A 17,408-nucleotide genomic window follows, 5' to 3' on the forward strand; every position below is an offset into this window, starting at 1 on the left:
ACGAGGTGCTGAGGGCCATGGGTTAGTGATTGATGGGGATGGTTGGACTCGATGATCCGGTGGGTCCTTTCCACCCTGGTGGTTCTGTGACCCCAGCCCCACTGGTCCCGCCACCAGCTCCGTGTCCCCAGCGGGGCCTCCAGCTGTTCCCTGACCACGCCCCCGCTCACGTGACCACGCCCAGGCACAAACCACGCCCACTACCGGACACGCCCACCCAGTCTCGCTCTGTGATTGGCCACGCCCCCATCGCTCTGACCACGCCCCCTCATCTGACCACGCCCACCCCCCCGCGCTGACTACGCTTCACCCCGGACACTACTCACCGGTTGACCACGCCCCCCACATAAAACCACGCCCCCCACACGTGACCACGCCCCCTCACACGTGACCACGGCCCTCATACGTGACCACGCCCCCTCACACGTGACCACGCCCACGCCGTCATGGCGACGCCCACACGGCTCCGCCCCGGTACCGGGCCGCTCCGTGGCCTCTCCCCGCCCCGGCTCCGCCCCGGCCCCGGTACCGGCTCCGCCCCGGCCTGTCCCCGCCCCGGCCCCGGGATGCCGCGCTGCTCCTCCCCGCTCTGGTTCCTCCCCGTCCCCGCCCCGGTACCGGGATCCCGCGCGGCTCCGCGCCCGCCGCTCCTCCCGCGCCGCCGCCGAGCAGCAGGTACCGGGGAGCCCCGACACCGGCAACCGGGATGCTCGGGGGCTGGGGGGGAGGTGGGGACCCGCGGTGCCGCGGCGGCCGTGCCCGTTCCTCCCATCACCAGAGCGCGGAGCCCGGCCACGAGCGGCCCCGGGGCTCCCGGGGCTCCTGGGTCCTCCCCGCGGGCTGGAGCCGCCTGGGGAGAGCGGGAGGCACCGGCACCGGGGGGACCCGGGGGCTGCTGCACCCCCGCACCGGGCACCGAGGCAGCCGGGCCCCGCCCTGCACCGGGTACCCTCGAAATGGGGATTCGTGCACCGAGCAGCCCGTGCCGGGCAGCCGGTGTCCCCCTTGCACCGGGCACCACCCCCCCCTCCCCTTGCACCGGGCACCCCCCGGCCCGTCCCCTTGCACCGGGCACTCCCCCCGTCCCCTTGCACCGGGGACCCCCATTGCACCGGGCAGCCCCCCACCCTTCTTGCACCGGGCACCCCCCCATCTCCTTGCACCGGGCACCCCCCCCATCCCCTTGCACTGGGGACCCCTATTGCACCGGGCACCCCCCGATCTCCTTGCACCGGGCACCCCCCCCCATCCCCTTGCACTGGGGACCCCCATTGCACCGGGCACCCCCCCATCCCCTTGCACCGGGCACTCCCCCCCCATCCCCTTGCACTGGGGACCCCCATTGCACCGGGCACCCCCCCCCCATCTCCTTGCACCGGGCACCCCCCCCATCCCCTTGCACTGGGGACCCCCATTGCACCGGGCACCCCCCCCCCCATCCCCTTGCACCGGGCACCCCCCCCCATCCCCTTGCACTGGGGACCCCCATTGCACCGGGCACCCCCCCCCCATCCCCTTGCACCGGGCACCCCCCCGTCCCCTTGCACCGGGGACCCCCATTGCACCGGGCACCCCGCAATCCCCTTGCACCGGGCACCCCCCCTCTCCTTGCACTGGGCACCCCACGCCGAGGCAGCCGGTGGCACCGCAGTGGCCGCTGTGTCCGGGGTACTGGGGTTCCCGGAGACGCAGGGGCACCGGGCTGGCACACGCACACGTGTGACCCTGGAGATGCGGCACTGCTGGGCTGGCACACGCGTGACCGCGGAGATGTGGGGGCACCGGGCTGGCACACGCACACGTGTGATCCCGGAGATGTGGGCGCAGCCGGGCTGGCACACGTGTGACCCCGGAGACGCGGGCACGGCTGGGCTGGCACACGCACACGCGTGACCGTGGGCTGTCACTCCATGTTTTACTCGCGGTGCTGACGTGGGCCTGGGGCTGCGGGTGCCCGGCATGCAGCCCACGTCGCTCCAGCAGCTCCCGCCGCGAGGCCTTGGTGCCCGGTGCGGCTCTGGCAGCTGGCACAGCCACGGCTGCTCCCCCCGACAGGCAACGACGCAGCTTTCGGGGTGCCCTGGTCTCTCTCCGAGCCGCGTGTGGGGAGCCCCGAGGTCTCCGTGGAGCCGCTTTCCCTCTCGGAGCACAAGGTGGACACATATGAGTAACCACCGGGACGCGGCTTTGCCAGCGTGTGCCGGTGCGGTGCCAGGCAGGCACGGGGTGCTCCGTGACAGCTCCCAGCTCCCGGTGGTCCTGGCACCTCCTGGAGGATTGGGAGGGAGCCCCTCGGATGGCAGCGGGATGCAGGGAGAGCGGCTCCGTCCGGCACCCTCCGTCCGGCACCCTCCGTCCGGCACCCTCCGTCCGGCACCCTCCGGCCTTTCCCAGCGTTCCCGCTGGCTGCTGGCAGCGCTCAGCCCTCCCGCTGCACTCGGAGCGGGTTTGAGCGCAGGGGCTCCTTTTGGCTGAGGTCATCGCCTCTATGAATCGTAATTGTTGTAATTAGTAAATAGTACGGTAGCATCCAGAGGTCACGGATAACGAGCGGGTCCATTCCCTTTGGCACTAACGAAGCCGTTCCCATCCCAGGCTCTCTCAGATGGGGTGAGGGCGAGGATGCTCCCCGGCATCCTGGCTGCTCGGTGGGTGGGGAAACTGAGGCACATGGCAAAGCCAGGCGCTCGCTTATTCCTACATTCTGCTAATTCCTATGTTCCTAACCGGCTGCTTTGACAGGGTCTCTCTTGCATGTTTTTGAGGACGCTCCCTGCCTTCTTGGCTGTTTGATTTGTGGGGAAACTGAGGCACGTGGCACAGCCAGGCACTCGCCAATTCCCACATCCCCTTGGCAGCCAGCGGAGTCCGAAGCCCTGAGGGATAACAGGGTGGGAGTGGGGGCTGCTGGGAGGCGTTGGAAATCCTCTGAAAGGCAGGAATTTGTGTTCTGAGGTGATGCTCTCCTGCTCTGTGCTGGGGCTGCATCTGCGGAGGGGGCTGGGATGGCAGCTGGTGAGCACGGGGGCTGATGGGGGCTGAGGGCTGGTTCTGGTGGGGGTGCTGAGCACTGGGATGGACGGGGGTGCTGAGTGCTGGTGGGATGGGGGGCTAAGGATGGGGGTCCGCGCACCGGGGTTGGCTGGGGCAGCCGGGGGGCACTGCCCACGGCTGAGCCCCCGGGACTCAGAGATGCTGCGGCCACCCAGGTGAGCTGCTGGGCACTGAAGCCCTTCCAGCTCTTTCCAGGGCTGCGCTTCGGGGACAGCTTGTGGCTTCCTGATGGGATTTCTGGCACGCGCTGGAGCACCGGGAGTCCCCGTCTGTCGGGGCTCCCGGCCGGCTGCTCCGCTTGTCGCGGCGGTTTGGCTCCAGATGGGAGCCTGAGCGCCTTTCTCCGGGAACGGAGATGCTCCGGGAAGGCTTGGGATGAGCCGTGTCTCCCACAACCCAGAGTCTTGGGCCGTGTCCTACTTCCCTCGTCCTGTGATCCCTGTGGGAATCGCCTGTTTTGGAGGCACCGTCAGAGCCTGCGTGGCCTGGTGCTGGGCTCTGGCTGAGCCCTGTGCTCTCCAGGATGGATCCGTGTCAGGCGTTTTCCTGCATCTCTGGGACCTGGGGAGATGCCAGGTTGCCCGCTGGGAAGGAAGCATCCAAGCAGGGCGATTTCTTCCTCCCACCGTGGCCTGTCCTGTATTCCCTGGGAAAGGTGCTGAGCCCCAGAGCCCAGCAGCAGCTCAGGGAAGCCTTGGGATCCAAAACAAGCTCCTCCGACTCCTCCCGCTCCGTGGGCTGCAGCCCACCTGCATTCCCTCGCTCTGGTCCCCCTCCTCGCTCCTGACCACACAAAGTCTCCGTCTGACAGCACCGGCGCATCCGCAGCTGGGAGAGAGAGAGAGGAGCGATGCCAGTCGATGACCTCTGAGAGGAGGATGCCATTGCTCCTTCTCTTCCATGGGGAATTATCCATGGAGCGTGTGGCAAGGGCGCTGGGAGCCTCGGGCAGCCGAGGAGTGGAGCCACAGGGTGCTCGGGGTCCTGGTGCTGTGGGGTCCCTGCTCCTGGAGCATTCCCGGTGCTGGGAGAGCAACCGATGTTCCCCCGGAGTGCTCCAGCTAGTGACCTAGAGATCCGTGCGGATCCCTGACTTACGGGAGCTGCTGCTCGCACCAGACCCCAGCACAGGGAGGGACACGTGTGCCAGGGATGCTCCTGGAGTCCCTGGCTGGCACAGGGAGGGACCCATGAGCCAGGGATGCTCCCGGAGACTCCAGTCGATGCTCCCTGTGGATGCTGTGGAGCACGAGGTATCCACGGCACAATGCTTGTCATCTGTAGCTGGGCCAGCCAGGCTGTTTCTGGTGGGTTTCCAGCCAGGAGCATCCCAGCACTGCCCAGGGTCTTGCCTCGAGCGCTCCTGGAGGGAGGAGCTGTGAAGGGAGGACTGTCGGAGCCATGGGAGCTGGCCCTGGGGGATGCTGGCAGAGCTGTTCTTGGTGCGCAGTGCAAAGCGTGGCTGGAGAAGGAACGTGTGTCCTGGCTGGGAATGTTTGAGGTCTGGGCACCGAGCAGGGAGCGCTTCGAGCACAAGGGCCGCGTTGGCACGAGCACAGTCAGGTACAAACTGGCCGTGATGAAGCGCCTCCAGGAATCGGAAGCTCTTCAGGGCTCCAAGCAGCCAGGTGCTGGAAGAGCTTCCAAGAGCACTGGGTTCATGATGGAGCTTCCTCAGCGAGGAGCCAGATTTTGGGATTGCTGGCTGCCCGAGGAAAAGCTTTTAGTCCTCCATCCATCACAGGCTGCCCAGGGAGTGGTTGAGTCACCAGCCCTGGAGGAGTTTAAAAGACAGGCAGACGTGGTGCTCAGGGGTGGTTTAGTGCTGGATAGATGTGGTTGGACTTGATGATCTCGACGGTCTCTTCCAACCAAATGATTCTGTGATTCCTCGGGTCCCGCAGATGCTCTGATCCGAGTACAAACGCCTTGAGCCCTCTTGGAGCCAAGGCAGGGTGAAGCTCTGCTGCTGAGTGATGTGTTGTGACCCTGGCTCCTGCTCCATCCTCCGCTGAGAGCAGATGCCTCGTCCTCCCTTGCTGCCCCTCTGCACCAGCAGCTCCTCTGTCCTTTCCAGGGAGCAGGAACAGCCCAGGCTGTGTCCCAGGAGAAGTCGTCGCACTCGACGAGTGAGCTGGGTAATTAGCTGCTCTCCTCGGCGGCTCCAGGAGAAGATGATTTCCCTTCTCATAAATCTCCTCTCCTGGCTTCCTGTGTCTTGAGGAGAAGATTTATGTGTCTGCTCTGGTTTTCCCTCTACCACAGACATTGCCAGGAGGAGGAGGAGAAGGGGGAGGAAGGGCCACAGCTGGTTGGAGTGGGCAGTGCTGGTCGTGGAGCCGGACCCTCTGTGCTCCTGCTGTGCGATGCCCGGGGTCTCCCTGCAGCCTCCTCAGCCCCGGGATTGTCTCTCCCGCAGGACACCAGCACAGAATCATGGAATTGTGAAGGTTGGAAAGCTCTCCAAGCTCATCCAGTCCAACCACCTCTCCAACCCCACTGTGTCAGCCAAACCCTGGTTTTGAGCTGCAAGAGGGGAGATTGAGGTGACATCTCAGGCAGAAATGTTCTGCTGTGAGGTGGGAAGGTCCTGGTTGCCCAGAGCAGGGGTGGCTGCCCCATCCCTGGCTTTGAGGTCCCTTCCAGCCCAAACCATTCCATGATTCATTGCGTTACAGTGGCGTTGTCTGGTTTTATCAGTGCATGATATGAGTTGGAGGAGAAAAAGACTCAGACCTTAAAAAATGTTTAAGATGGGGGATCCACCACCACACAAACCCTTTCCAACCTGCTCTGGCGCTGGCTAGCCTCGCTTTTTACAGAAGCGTTTGCTCCGATCACACAGATCCTCGATTTCCAGTGCTGTGGTTTGCTGTTCTTTGCCTGCTTGGCTGGAGCGGAGCCCGAGGCTCCCGCAGCAGAGACCCCCCTGCACAGATCCATGCTCGCTGCTTGTCTTTTTCCATCCCAGCCTTGTATAATCCGCACGTTTCCTCGGTGCCGTGTTTCTGTGTGAGGTGTGTGCCAGCCCCGCTGCTCCGTGGGACCCGGGCAGGGGCTCCTCGGCGACGTGCGCTGGATGACGATGCCTCGAGGCGTGCGGGTGAGCTGGTTTTTAATCCATTTAATGCCAACCACATGGCTTTCCTATTATTCCGCTTTCTTCGTCAAAATGTCAAATGCCTCCCAGAAAGCCGAGTCTGGCTTTTACCTCCACCCACTGGGCTTGGAGCCCCATCAAAGCAGGCGGCAGATGGGTTGGATGAGCAGTGACTCCGAGCACCGAAGATGCTCGTTATCCACGGAACAGGGACGGATCTCCTTGAGCCGTGCCCTTCCCTGTCGCACAGAGATCGGACCCGGGAAGGAGCTGCTGCAGCTCTGGGACCTCAGGGAGGCTCTGACTTCACAGCCATCATCCCTCGGTGCTGAGACATCAGCCTGGAGAAGCTGCACTGGGGCAGGTTCCGACTGGACATGAGGAAGAATTCCTTCACGGAAAGGGTTCTCAGGCCCTGGCAGGGGCTGCCCAGGGAGGTGGTGGAGTCCCCATCCCTGGAGGGGTTTAAAAGACCAGGAGATGAAGTACCCAGGGATGGTTTAGTTGTGGACAGGGACGGTTGGACTCGATGATCCCAAAGGTCTTTTCCAACCTAGCGATTCTGTGGTTCTAGGACGAGGCTGAGGGGGGACCTCATGGTGCTCTGCAGCTTCCTCACATGGGAAGGAGGAGCAGGTGCTGAGGGCTTATCTGTGATCCAAGGGAATGGCAGGAAGATACTAAGGGAAGGTTCTTCCCCCCAGAGGGTGGTGGAGCACTGGAACAGCTCCCAGGGAAGCAATCACGGCGCTGAGCCTGATGATATTCCAGAATCATTTGGCCAACGTCCTCAGCCATGCGGTGTGGACGTTGGGGCGTCCTATGGGGCGTAAGTTGGATTTGATGGTTCCTGTGGGTCTCTTCCAGCTCAGGACATTTTCTGATCCCAAGTCCCTGCTCCTCCAGCCTGGATCCCCGTGCTGGGTGCCCACGGGAGGCGGTGGGCTCAGGAGCATGGGTGATCACAGGTCTCTGAGCGCCGTTCCCCAGCATGTGTGCTTCACGCTGCAGCTGGAAAGGGCCAGTGCAGCCCCTTCCCGGTGGCCCTTTCTGTGCATCTGAAATGTCCCTGGAGCTGTGCTTCCAGGCAGGTCCAGCAGCAGAGCGGTTTCCTCGGATTCTTAAAATGTACAGGGTTGGGGGGGGGGCCCATCAGATCCCGCAGCGCCAGGCGGCACAATCGTGATCCCAGTCCTTGTTATCGGCACTCGGAGATGCTGACGTTCTGCAAACCGTGCTGGAACACGGCTCCAAATCTGACCGCACGCAAAGGGAGATGAGTGGGAAGGTTCAGGCTCTGGGTGTTTGACATCCCCGGAGCTGTTCCCGAGTGGAGTGACTGCATGTATAATTTATAGACTTTTCCTTTGTCCTTGTGGCTCGTCTCCAGTCTCCTGGTGGAGCGGCTTGAGAGGCAGAGGTTGCCTCGGCAGAGGCTGTGCTGGCTGACAGCATCGCATTTGCTGCGTAGGCTGAGTCGGACAAGGCTCAGAGAGGTCCCCTCTAGGGACTCATGGGGCTGCATCCATGCTTAGATGGTGCTGGGAGTGCTCCTGCCCCATGCTGGGCTGTCGGGGCGGTTCCCGGTGCCCCGTGCTGGTCTGCCCAGGTGGCCAAGAAGGCCAATGGCATCTTGGCTTGGATCAGACCCGGCGTGGCCAGCAGGGCCAGGGAGGTTCTTCTCCCTCTGGACTCGGCCCTGGGGAGACCAATCCTCGAATCCTGGGGTCAGTTGTGGCCCCTCCCCACAAGAAGGATGTTGAGGCTCTGGAGCGAGTCCAGAGAAGAGCAACGAAGCTGGGGAGGGGGCTGGAGAAGAAGAGGAGCCGCTGAGAGAGCTGGGGGTGTTTAGCCTGGAGAAGAGGAGGCTGAGGGGAGACGTCATTGGCCTCAAGCTCCACCAGGGGGGGTTCAGGCTGGACATTAGGAAAAAATTTTTCATGGAAAGGGTCATTGGTCCGTGTCCGAGGCTGCCCAGGGAGGGGGTTGAGTCCCCTTCCCTGGAGGGGTTTAAGGGCCGGGTGGACGAGGTGCTGAGGGACATGGGTTAGTGAATGATGGGAATGGTTGGACTCGATGGTCCAGTGGGTCTTTTCCAACCTGCTGATTCTATGATTCAGGTGCCCGGGGCAGGCGTCGTGGCGGGGTGCTGGGGGCTGCAGGGCGTGGGCAGCGCTGGCTCCAGCTCCCTCCTCCGCCTGTTGCTGCCCATACTAACGAGCTGCCCCGTCCCTGTGCTCGTGTCTCCGTCGCGTCCTGCCTCACAAACATCTCCCGGTGTCTGGGCACGGCTCCAAGCTCGGGGAGGAAAGCGCCTGGGCGGCTGGGCTGGTGCGTGAAGCAGCATCCCGACGGCTGCCGGACACGGGGTGTGGATGCGCCGGGGCCAGGGGGGCTGCGTGAGACCCCCCAGTACGGCGTGCCGGCAGCTCAGGGTGGCACAGGGCACCGGCACCCTCGGCACTTCGCAACTTCGCTCCTTCCCAGCGCAGAGCGACTCCAGGCCGCTGTGCTGAGTCAGCCGCTTCCGAACAGCGGGAACGAGGCAAGGGGGCTGTGGGGCTGGGGACCTATCCACAGGTAGGGCAGGAGATGCGGAGTGGGACACACTCCCATCTTGGTGTGCCGGGGAGGCTGCGGGGGCACCGGGGAGCTGAGGGATCTGGAATGTGGTGCTGCGGGATGTGGGACACATGATGTGGGTTGCTCCATCCCTGGAGGGGTTCAAGGCCAGGTTGGATGGGGCTTGGAGCCCCTGATCCAGTGGGAGGTGTCCCTGCCTATGGATGGGGTGGAACTGGATGGGCTTTGAGGTCCTTTCCAGCCCAAACCATTCCATGATTTCGTGGTTGTTTCTATGAGCTGTTAGTGTCGGGTGCTGGGCAGGGATTCTGGGGCTTGTGCCTGGTGGCAGGGATGGAGGGTGATGGCAGGGATGGGGGGACAGCGGCAGGGATGGGGGACAACAGCAGGGATAGGAGACAGCGGCAGGGACGGGGGACAACAGCCCAGAGAGGTGACGATGGCAGGGGTGGAGAACGGCGGCTGGGATGGGAGGTGGCTGGGTACGACCCCCCTGTACCAAAGCCCCAGTCCTGTCCCTCTGCCACCCTCTGTCCCTCTGGTGGGTGCCCCGTGCCTCAGCCAGCCCCACACAGAGCTGATACCCATGTCTGGCGGGTGCCCGTGTCCACCCATCCCACCCCAGACGGGTCCCCTATCCCCAGTCCAGCCCTTCCCCATACGAGATGGGTGCCCCACACGTGCCCCACGCTGTGTCCAGCGGGTGCCCTTGTCCATCCATCCCATGCAGGACGGGTCCTATGCCCAGCCCAGCCTTGCCCCACGCCGCATCCAGCCCCACACAGAGCTGATGCCCCATGTCCGTCGGGTGCCCGTGTCCGTCCATCCCTCCCACGATGCCGACCCCGGTGCTGCCCCCTGCCCTCCCGCTGCCCGCACACGCGAGGCACCAGCCCCAGCAAGGCCGAGCTATTTTTATCAGCTACTTCTGCTTGGTTTGAGCTGTGAACTTGTAACGTGTTTATGCTAAAGGGGTTTCTTTTTTTTCCTTCTCCCTTTGTGCTGAGGAGGCAGCGCTGCAGATCAAAGCTTGTCTCTTTGCGTTGGGTGATGTCGGGGCTGGCGTGGAGCGTGCAGCAGCTGGCGGCTCCGCAGGGATTGGGGGGATACGGTGATGGGGCAGGGGCTGATCCTGTTCCCACAGGTCTGGAAGCCCCAGAGCCATGGGCAGGGGCTGATCCATTTCTTTCTGTCCCCACAGGTCCGGGAGCCCCGGAGCCATGGGCAGGGGCTGATCCATTTCTTTCTGTCCCCACAGGTCCGGGAGCCCCGGAGCCATGGGCAGGCGTGGCGATTGCGCAGCACCCCGGGCATCGCGCCGTGGGCGGCACTGAGAGGGTCGCGCGGCGACAGGACCATGGGTGGCCGGTACCGGCGGGGCGGCGCGGCAGCGGGCAGGGCGGCTGGGGCGGCGTGCCGGGGGCCGTAGGGCTGGCTGGTGGGCAGCATGCCCGTCAGCCCCTCGCCCGCCTCCCGCACAGCATCCCCGGCGCGCGGTGGCGTGGGATGAGGCCGCCCGCCGTCCCGGGCAGCCGCGGCGCCCCGAGCCATGGACAACCGTGAGCCCCTGCCCGGCATGGCGCCCGCTGCCGAGGGCGGCCAGGAGAAAGCCATGACGGTGCGCTCGGTGCTGCTCAACCGCGACTCGCCCGATGTTGAGAGCCGCCTCAAGCGCCGCCGCAACCGCACGCAGCAGGTCCGCTTCAAGGACCTGGTGGAGGGCGGCACGGAGCCCGCGGCTGCCCCCGGCCCCCACACCCCACGTGCCTCACCGCCCCCCAGGCTCGGCCCTGCGCCGGCGGCTCCCCGTGCCTCGCGGCGCAGCTGGCCCCAGGCGCAGCCGGGCGCGCTGACGCTGCCCATGCCCAGGAAGGCCTGCGTCAGCGCCGCCATCCAGACCTCCCCCAGCCTCCACAAGCCCTTCCCAGCGACCCAGCCCCGCAGCAGCAGCGCCTGCGATGTGACGGGGGACGCGGCATCGCCCGCCGTGGCGTCGAGTGCCCGGTGCCCGGGGGAGGCCGTGCGCGTCGGCACCGGCCACGCCGCGCCCCCACGGGCACCCGGCAGCCTCCCTGCGCGGGACGGTGCTGCAGCCATCGCCCCGCACGCCGCCACGGGCCGTGTGCCACCGCCACCCAGGGATCCCTGTCCCCCTTATCCGGGCAGAGCCACGTGCCCTGCTGCCCGCTGCCCCTCGCCGGTGCGGAGCTGCGCCCCCGAGCCCTGCCCGCCGCCCACCGCCTGCACCCGGCTGCGTGGGAACGCCGGGAGCGGCCGTGGGGCAGCCCCGCGTCCGGCCTCGGTGCCCTGCGCTCAGTCCTGGCTGCCCACCGAGCCGCGCATCAGCCGCAGCGACTCGGAGCGGAGCCTCCCCCGCAGGCACCCTCAGCCCTCGCCGAGCATCCCCGCCGCGGCTCCCTGCCGGCCAGCTCAGGGCACCCCACTGCGGGACCCCCCGGCCCCCCAGCCCTGGGGTGGGCCCTGCTGCGCCCTGCCAGCCCCCGTCCCACCAGCGCCGTGCTGGCACGGTTCTGCTGCCGCTGTGCCGGATGAGCCAGCGGCTGCGCTCGGCCACCTGGACCCCCACGGCGTCGGCGCCGAGCAGCGCAGCGCCCAGCCCGGGCACGGCCGGGCACCATCGGGCACGCAGCCCGCGGCACCGGAGCCGCCCCGGCACGGGCAGCCCTGCCTCAGCACCCAGCAACCGGAGACGCTGCGCCACGTGCAGGACCTGCTGCAGCTGGTTGTGGTGACCAAGGGGCCGTTGGGGCCACCACCGGGGGACCAGGACGCCCGGACATCTCAGGGAGCGCGGCCGCGGGAGCGGGGGGACCTGAGGTCGCAGCTGCAGTCCCTGGAAGGGGTGCTGGAGACCAGCCAGCAGACCATCCGCGTGCTGCTCGACGTCATCCAGGATCTGGAGAAGAAGGAGGCGCAGCGGGACGGGTGAGTGGCGGCGAAGGAGGGAGGGACAGGGGCACGATGAGGTTCTACAAGGTCCTGCACCGGGGTCGGGGCAATCCCAAACACAGCTCCAGGCTCAGTGGAGAATGGTCTGGGAGCAGCCCTGAGGAGAAGGACTTGAAGTGCTGGGGGAGGAGAAGCTCCACAGGAGAGATAACGTGCGCTTGCAGCCCAGAAACCCCCCGTGTCCTGGGCTGCATCCAGAGCCGCGTGGCCACCAGGGCCAGGGAGGGGATCCTGCCCCTCTGCTCCGCTCTGGGAGACCCACCTGGAGTCCTGGGTCCAGCTCTGGAGTCCTCAGCACAGGGAGGACATGGAGCTGGTGGAGCGAGTCTAGTGGAGGCCATGGGGATGATCCGAGGGCTGGAGAACCTCCTGTAGGAGGCTGAGAGAGTTGGGGTTGTTCAGCCTGGAGAAAAGAAGGCTCCATGGAGACCTTAGAGCTGCTTCCAGTATAGAAAGGGGCTCCAGGAGAGCTGGGGAGGGACTTTTCACAGGGGCATGGAGTGATAGAACGAGAGGGAATGACTTTGAATTGGAAGCGAGAAGATTTAGATTAGACATTAGGAAGGATTTTTTCACGGTGAGGGTGGGGAGGCCCTGGCCCAGGTTGCCCCGAGAATTTGTGTCTGCCCCATCCCTGGAGGTGTCCAAGGTCAGGCTGGATGGGGTTTGGTGCAATCTGATCCAATGGGACAGGGGCATTGGAACTGGATGGGCTTTGGGGGTCCCTTCCAGCTCAAACTGTTCCATGATTAGATGATTCTAGGGATAGGATTTAGTAGTGGACAAGTACAGTTGGAACTGATGATCTCAAGGGTCTTTTCCAACCTAATGATTCTATTCTATGATTCTATGAGGATGGTGGTGTCCTGCCACCTCCAGACATGTTTCCCTCAGACAAACTCGAAGCTGCCATCCGTGGCACTGTGTCTCCATGCAGTGTCCCCACACTGCTCACAGGCAGAGCCTCGGGTACCGCTGTGCCGTGCTTGAGCTGCGTGCGGGCAGCTCAGGACGCTGGCCCGAGAGCTCTTGTTAGCTTGGCAGCTCGTTAGTTTGACCAGGACACCAAAGCCAGTTTGTGCCAGGGTGATAGTGTCTGGCTTGGCGTGCGGTGTCGTGGCGGCAGGGAGGGGATTGGAACCTGCCAGATGGGCAGCTCCTGGTAGTCCTGGCCTGGCGCCTGCACTGATTGTTTTATTCAAGCGAAATGACTGCTAATGCCCAGGTGGCCAGGAAGGCCAAGGGCATCTTGGCTTGGATCAGACACGGCGTGGCCAGCAGGGCCAGGGAGGTTCTTCTCCCTCTGGACTCGGCCCTGGGGAGACCGCTCCTCGAATCCTGGGGTCAGTTCTGGGCCCTCCCCACAATAATCATAGATTCATAGAATCACCAGGTTGGAAAAGACCCACCGGACCATCGAGTCCAACCATCCCCATCAATCACTAAACCACGTCCCTTAGCATCTCGTCCACCCGTCCCTTAAACCCCTCCAGGGAAGGGGACTCAACCCCCTCCCTGCGCAGCCTCTGCCAGTGCCAAACTACCCTTGCCAGGAAATATTTTTACCTAATGTCCAGCCTGACCCTCCCCTGGTGGAGCTTGAGGCCATTCCCTCTCGTCCTGTCCCCTGTCCCTTGGGAGAAGAGCCCAGCTCCCTCCTCTCCACAACCTCCTCTCAGGGAGTTGCAGAGAGCAATGAGGTCTCCCCTCAGCCTCCCATCTCGGGGTTCCGTCCTGTCCTGGTGGAGGCACAGGCGAGCATCGCTAGGTACGCACACAGATGTCCCTTATAGATATATAAACGTATGGTGATCTCATTTCTGCGCTGTATAATCCCAGTTGGACTGTACAATTTGGAGCATGAAAAGACCCAGTTCTGGGGCACCGAGAACAAGCATGATCAAGGTCGAGGAGCTGGAGGAGGATTTAAACAGGGGGAACGTGGCTGCTCTGTGGGACATGGGGGTTTTGCAGCTCCCACACAAAAGCTGCTGCCTGAGAGGGGCAAGGGAGATCAGAGAATCATGGAATGGTTTGGGTGGGAAGGGACCTGAAACTCATCTGATTCCAGCCCAGGAGCTGAGATTGCAGGGGGAAGAGGAGCTGAGATCCCGAAGTGGACAGAAGTGGCCTCAAGCTCCACCAGGGAAGGTTTAGGCTGAACATTACAAAAAAATTTTTCATGGAAAGGGTCATTGGGTGCTGGCAGAGGCTGCCCAGGGAGGGGGTTGAGTCCCCTTCCCTGGAGGGGTTTAAGGGCCGGGTGGACGAGGTGCTGAGGGACATGGGTTAGTGATTGATGGGAATGGTTGGACTCGATGATCCGGTGGGTCTTTTCCAACCTGGTGATTCTATGATCCTATGAAGCTGGGATCCCAGGGAGGAGAGGGCTTGAGCCCCAGAGATAAGAGGAGCTGTAACACAGGGAGGAGACTGCCTGGACCATGACCTCGAGACGCAGATGAGGGGCCTGGGGGCGGCTGGGGACACAGGGGCAAATCCATCCAGGCTCACGGTATTTCTGCTCTGTTGCAGGCGACACTCGTACCGGACGGGGCAGGACATCGCCAACTGCGGGACCTGCCGGGACTGCGCCTGCATCATCTACAGGTAAGAGCAGCCCCAGTGCCCTACAGGCTACCCGCGGGGCCCCTGCTCTCCTGAACCCCTCAGATACTTGTGTGCCTGCGTGGCAGTGGCACAGGGAGCCAGGGTCCGTGCTGGGGGATGGAGGGGACCTGCTCACCCGTGCTCCAAGTGTCATCTGGAAAGGGGGGCTCCAGAAAGCTGGGGAGGGGATCTTGATCAGGGAGGGCCGGGAGAGGATGAGGAGAATGGTTTTGAGCTGCAAGAGGGGAGATCGAGATGAGATCTTGCGGAGAAATGTTTTGCTGTGAGGTGGGAAGGTTCTGGTTGCCCAGAGCAGGGGTGGCTGCCCCATCCCTGGAGGGGTTCAAGGCCAGGTTGGATGGGGCTTGGAGCCCCTGATCCAGCAGGAGGTATCCCTGCCCATGGGATCTGGATGGGCTTTGAGGTCCCTTTCAGCCCAACTCATTCCATGGTTCTGTTCTAGGATTCTGCTCATCTGGGCACCTGTGGGTGTCCGTTTGTCCCTGGGTCCGTTCAGCTGCCACCTACCACTGTGTGTGTGCGGCTGGCCCAGCCTATTCCCATTTTGCTGTTAATTTGGGTTACTCTGCCAGTGCTGGATGCAGCATGCAGAGCTCCAAGCCCCAGCTCAGCGGGGTCCCCCAGGCCCTGAGCAGCGCCCTGAGATGTGCACACAGGGTGATTTATCCACTACCCCATCACTTTTGTGACCCTGTGTGTGGGACGGACACGCTCTCCTCTGGGCTGGGGGTGCCCTGGCCCCTGTGCAGCCTCACAGCCCCTGCGCCCACGCTGCTGCAGCAGCATCTGCCTCTCTCCCTCTCCGCGCAGCCCCTTGTGACACCCCCCGCTGCAGCTCGTGGGGGACTTCAGCACTAATTGGGTCTGACGAGGCTGTCTTGGCGCAGCATCACAGTGGGGAGAGATGTGGCATCCCGGGGAGGGGGCTCCCTGTCATCGCCAGGCTCCCCCTGGGGACTCCCTCTGGGCTTCACTGCCATCCGCGTGAGGCGAAGGGGCTCCGGTGGGACACGGATACGCAGCGGGGTCAGAGTGCAGGGCAGCAGGGATGCCCTGGCACCACGTCTCATGGCGGAGCCGTGCACGAGCCGTGCTCTCCCACGGTGTCCCCAAGCCCCTCCGCTGCACCCGCACACAGAGCAGGGGACGCTCCCCACGATGCCCCCGCTCGCCCTTTATCCTTGCAAGGGCTGGGATGAGCAGGGTCCTGGCAGGGAGAGATGATGGGAGGTGACAGGAGGTGACAGGAGGTGTCGGCACGCGGCGTGGGGGCTTGTGGGGAGCTCCCCGTGTGTGGGGTGGCTGCACCACGTGCAAGGCGCTGGGCACACACTGCAGCACCTCGCTGATCTGATGGGATGTGGCTGGTGTGAGGCGATCAGAGTGCTTTCCGTGCGAGGAAGCAGCACAGCACATGGCTGCTGCGTGCTGCTGGGTGCTGTGGGGACACCGGAGGGCTCTAGCACTGGCAGGAATCCTTGGGGCTGGGGCGCGCAGCCCCCTTGCTCACCCAGGGTCCCTAATCCCTCACTTTGGCAGCACAGCCCTTGCCCCTTGTGCCACCTCTGGAGGCTGCAGCGGCCGCAGCCCGTCGGGTACTGGTGGCAGCAGGAGCAGGATGAAGCCCCAGGGATGGGCAGCTCCTTTCTAGGGGGCTCACTGGGGTCCCACAGACACTGGCTTGCTCCCTGCCCTGGCACTGGTCCCCAGCCCAGGCACTTGGCCTGCTTCCTGCTCCAGGAAGGGCGCGAGTATTAGTTGAGTGGGGCTGGGGTCCCCAGGGATGTGAGTGGGGCTGGGATCCCCAGGGACGTGAGCAGGACTGAGTTCCCTGGGTGTGTGATGGAGCTGGGGCATCTAGGGATGTGAGCGGAGCTGAGTTCTCCAGGGATGTGAGCAGGACTGGGGTCCCCGGGGATGTGAGCAGGGCTGGGGTCCTGGTGGGTGAGCAGGGCTGAGGTCCTTGGGGATGTGATGGAGCTGGGGCATCCAGGGACATGAGTGGAGCTGAGCTCTCCAGGGATGTGAGCGGAGCTAGGGTCCCTGGGGATGGGAGCAGGGCTGGGGTCCCAGCGATGTGAGTAGGGCTGAGGTCTTTGGGTATGTGAGCGGGGCTGGGGTCCCAGGGACCTGGGTGGATGCCGGTTGGGGGTGGGCGCTGTGCGGGTGGGATCCGCGGTGGCCGATGCCCTCCGACGCCTTCGCTCCTCGCCCGCAGCGTGGAGCACGATTTCCGGCAGCAGGAGGGCCGCTTCCAGCGGGTGCTGAGCCACATCACGGGCGACGCGACACCGGGGTCCCCGACAGCGGCGGCTGCGCTGCCGCCCCGGCAGGAGCCGTCGCCGGTGACCAAGCTGCCCGCAAAGCTGGATGCCAAGAAATCCAGGCGCAAGTGCTTCTGGTTCCTATGAGGGCTCAGTCTCAGTACTAACCCCCTCCCACCTCTCCTTCCTCCTCTCCCTCCCTCCGAGGTAGGGTTTGGGTAGCACCAGCTTTTCTACTTTTAACCGTTTATTTTACCGTATCGACGCCCCTGGGTACATGAGGCGAGGGGAACACGGGCTGTGGTTAACGAGGATTCAATAAATTCCACGGAGACGCTATTTTTCGTTACACCCTCTCCTGCCTGTGCCCTTCTATTCTGGGTGAGGATGAGGAGGGGCTGGGGCTGAGCCCCTGCGGGGGTGGCAGCGTTTGCCAGGCTCTGGGTGCCCACAGCCCCCTGAGAGCAGCTGCAGGGCTCCCATCCTACTCCCTTGCCAGCGGTGACACCAAAGGCAGCCCCGGGAACGGAGGCAGAGGGCATGGTGACGCCAAAGGCAGCCCCAGGAATGGAGGCTGAGGGCACGGTGACACCAAAGGCTGCCCTGGGAATGGAGACGGAGGGCACGGTGACACCAAAGGCAGCCCTGGGAACAGAGGTGGAGGGCACAGTGACACTAAAGGCAGCCCTGAGCGCATCACCTGCCTGAGTCACATGTGAATCACACTCTGTGCCTGCTGGCACAGTCCCAGCACGGCAGCGTTTGGCAGCAGAGTGGCACCACTTTCCATGAGGCCTCTCACAGCT

The 17,408-nt window shown here is 64.1% G+C and overlaps 2 protein-coding genes across 7 annotated transcripts in view; one reads left to right on the forward strand and one right to left on the reverse strand.

The window, feature by feature from the left end:
• The window catches only part of LOC138720463 (dedicator of cytokinesis protein 2-like), a 57,261-nt gene that overhangs the window by 12,216 nt on the left and 27,637 nt on the right, over positions 1-17,408 (reverse strand). The window lies entirely within an intron of this gene.
• On the forward strand, positions 607-17,080 carry LOC138720470 (INSYN2B protein-like). Its single transcript, XM_069856724.1, has 4 exons — positions 607-675; positions 9,996-11,683; positions 14,243-14,317; positions 16,557-17,080. Exons 2-4 carry the CDS (start codon positions 10,287-10,289, stop codon positions 16,747-16,749), a joined length of 1,665 nt encoding a protein of 554 aa, XP_069712825.1. The 5' UTR covers positions 607-675; positions 9,996-10,286; the 3' UTR covers positions 16,750-17,080.

Source organism: Phaenicophaeus curvirostris, chromosome 4 (genome assembly GCF_032191515.1).
Source record: "Phaenicophaeus curvirostris isolate KB17595 chromosome 4, BPBGC_Pcur_1.0, whole genome shotgun sequence".
Taxonomy (NCBI): domain Eukaryota; kingdom Metazoa; phylum Chordata; class Aves; order Cuculiformes; family Cuculidae; genus Phaenicophaeus; species Phaenicophaeus curvirostris.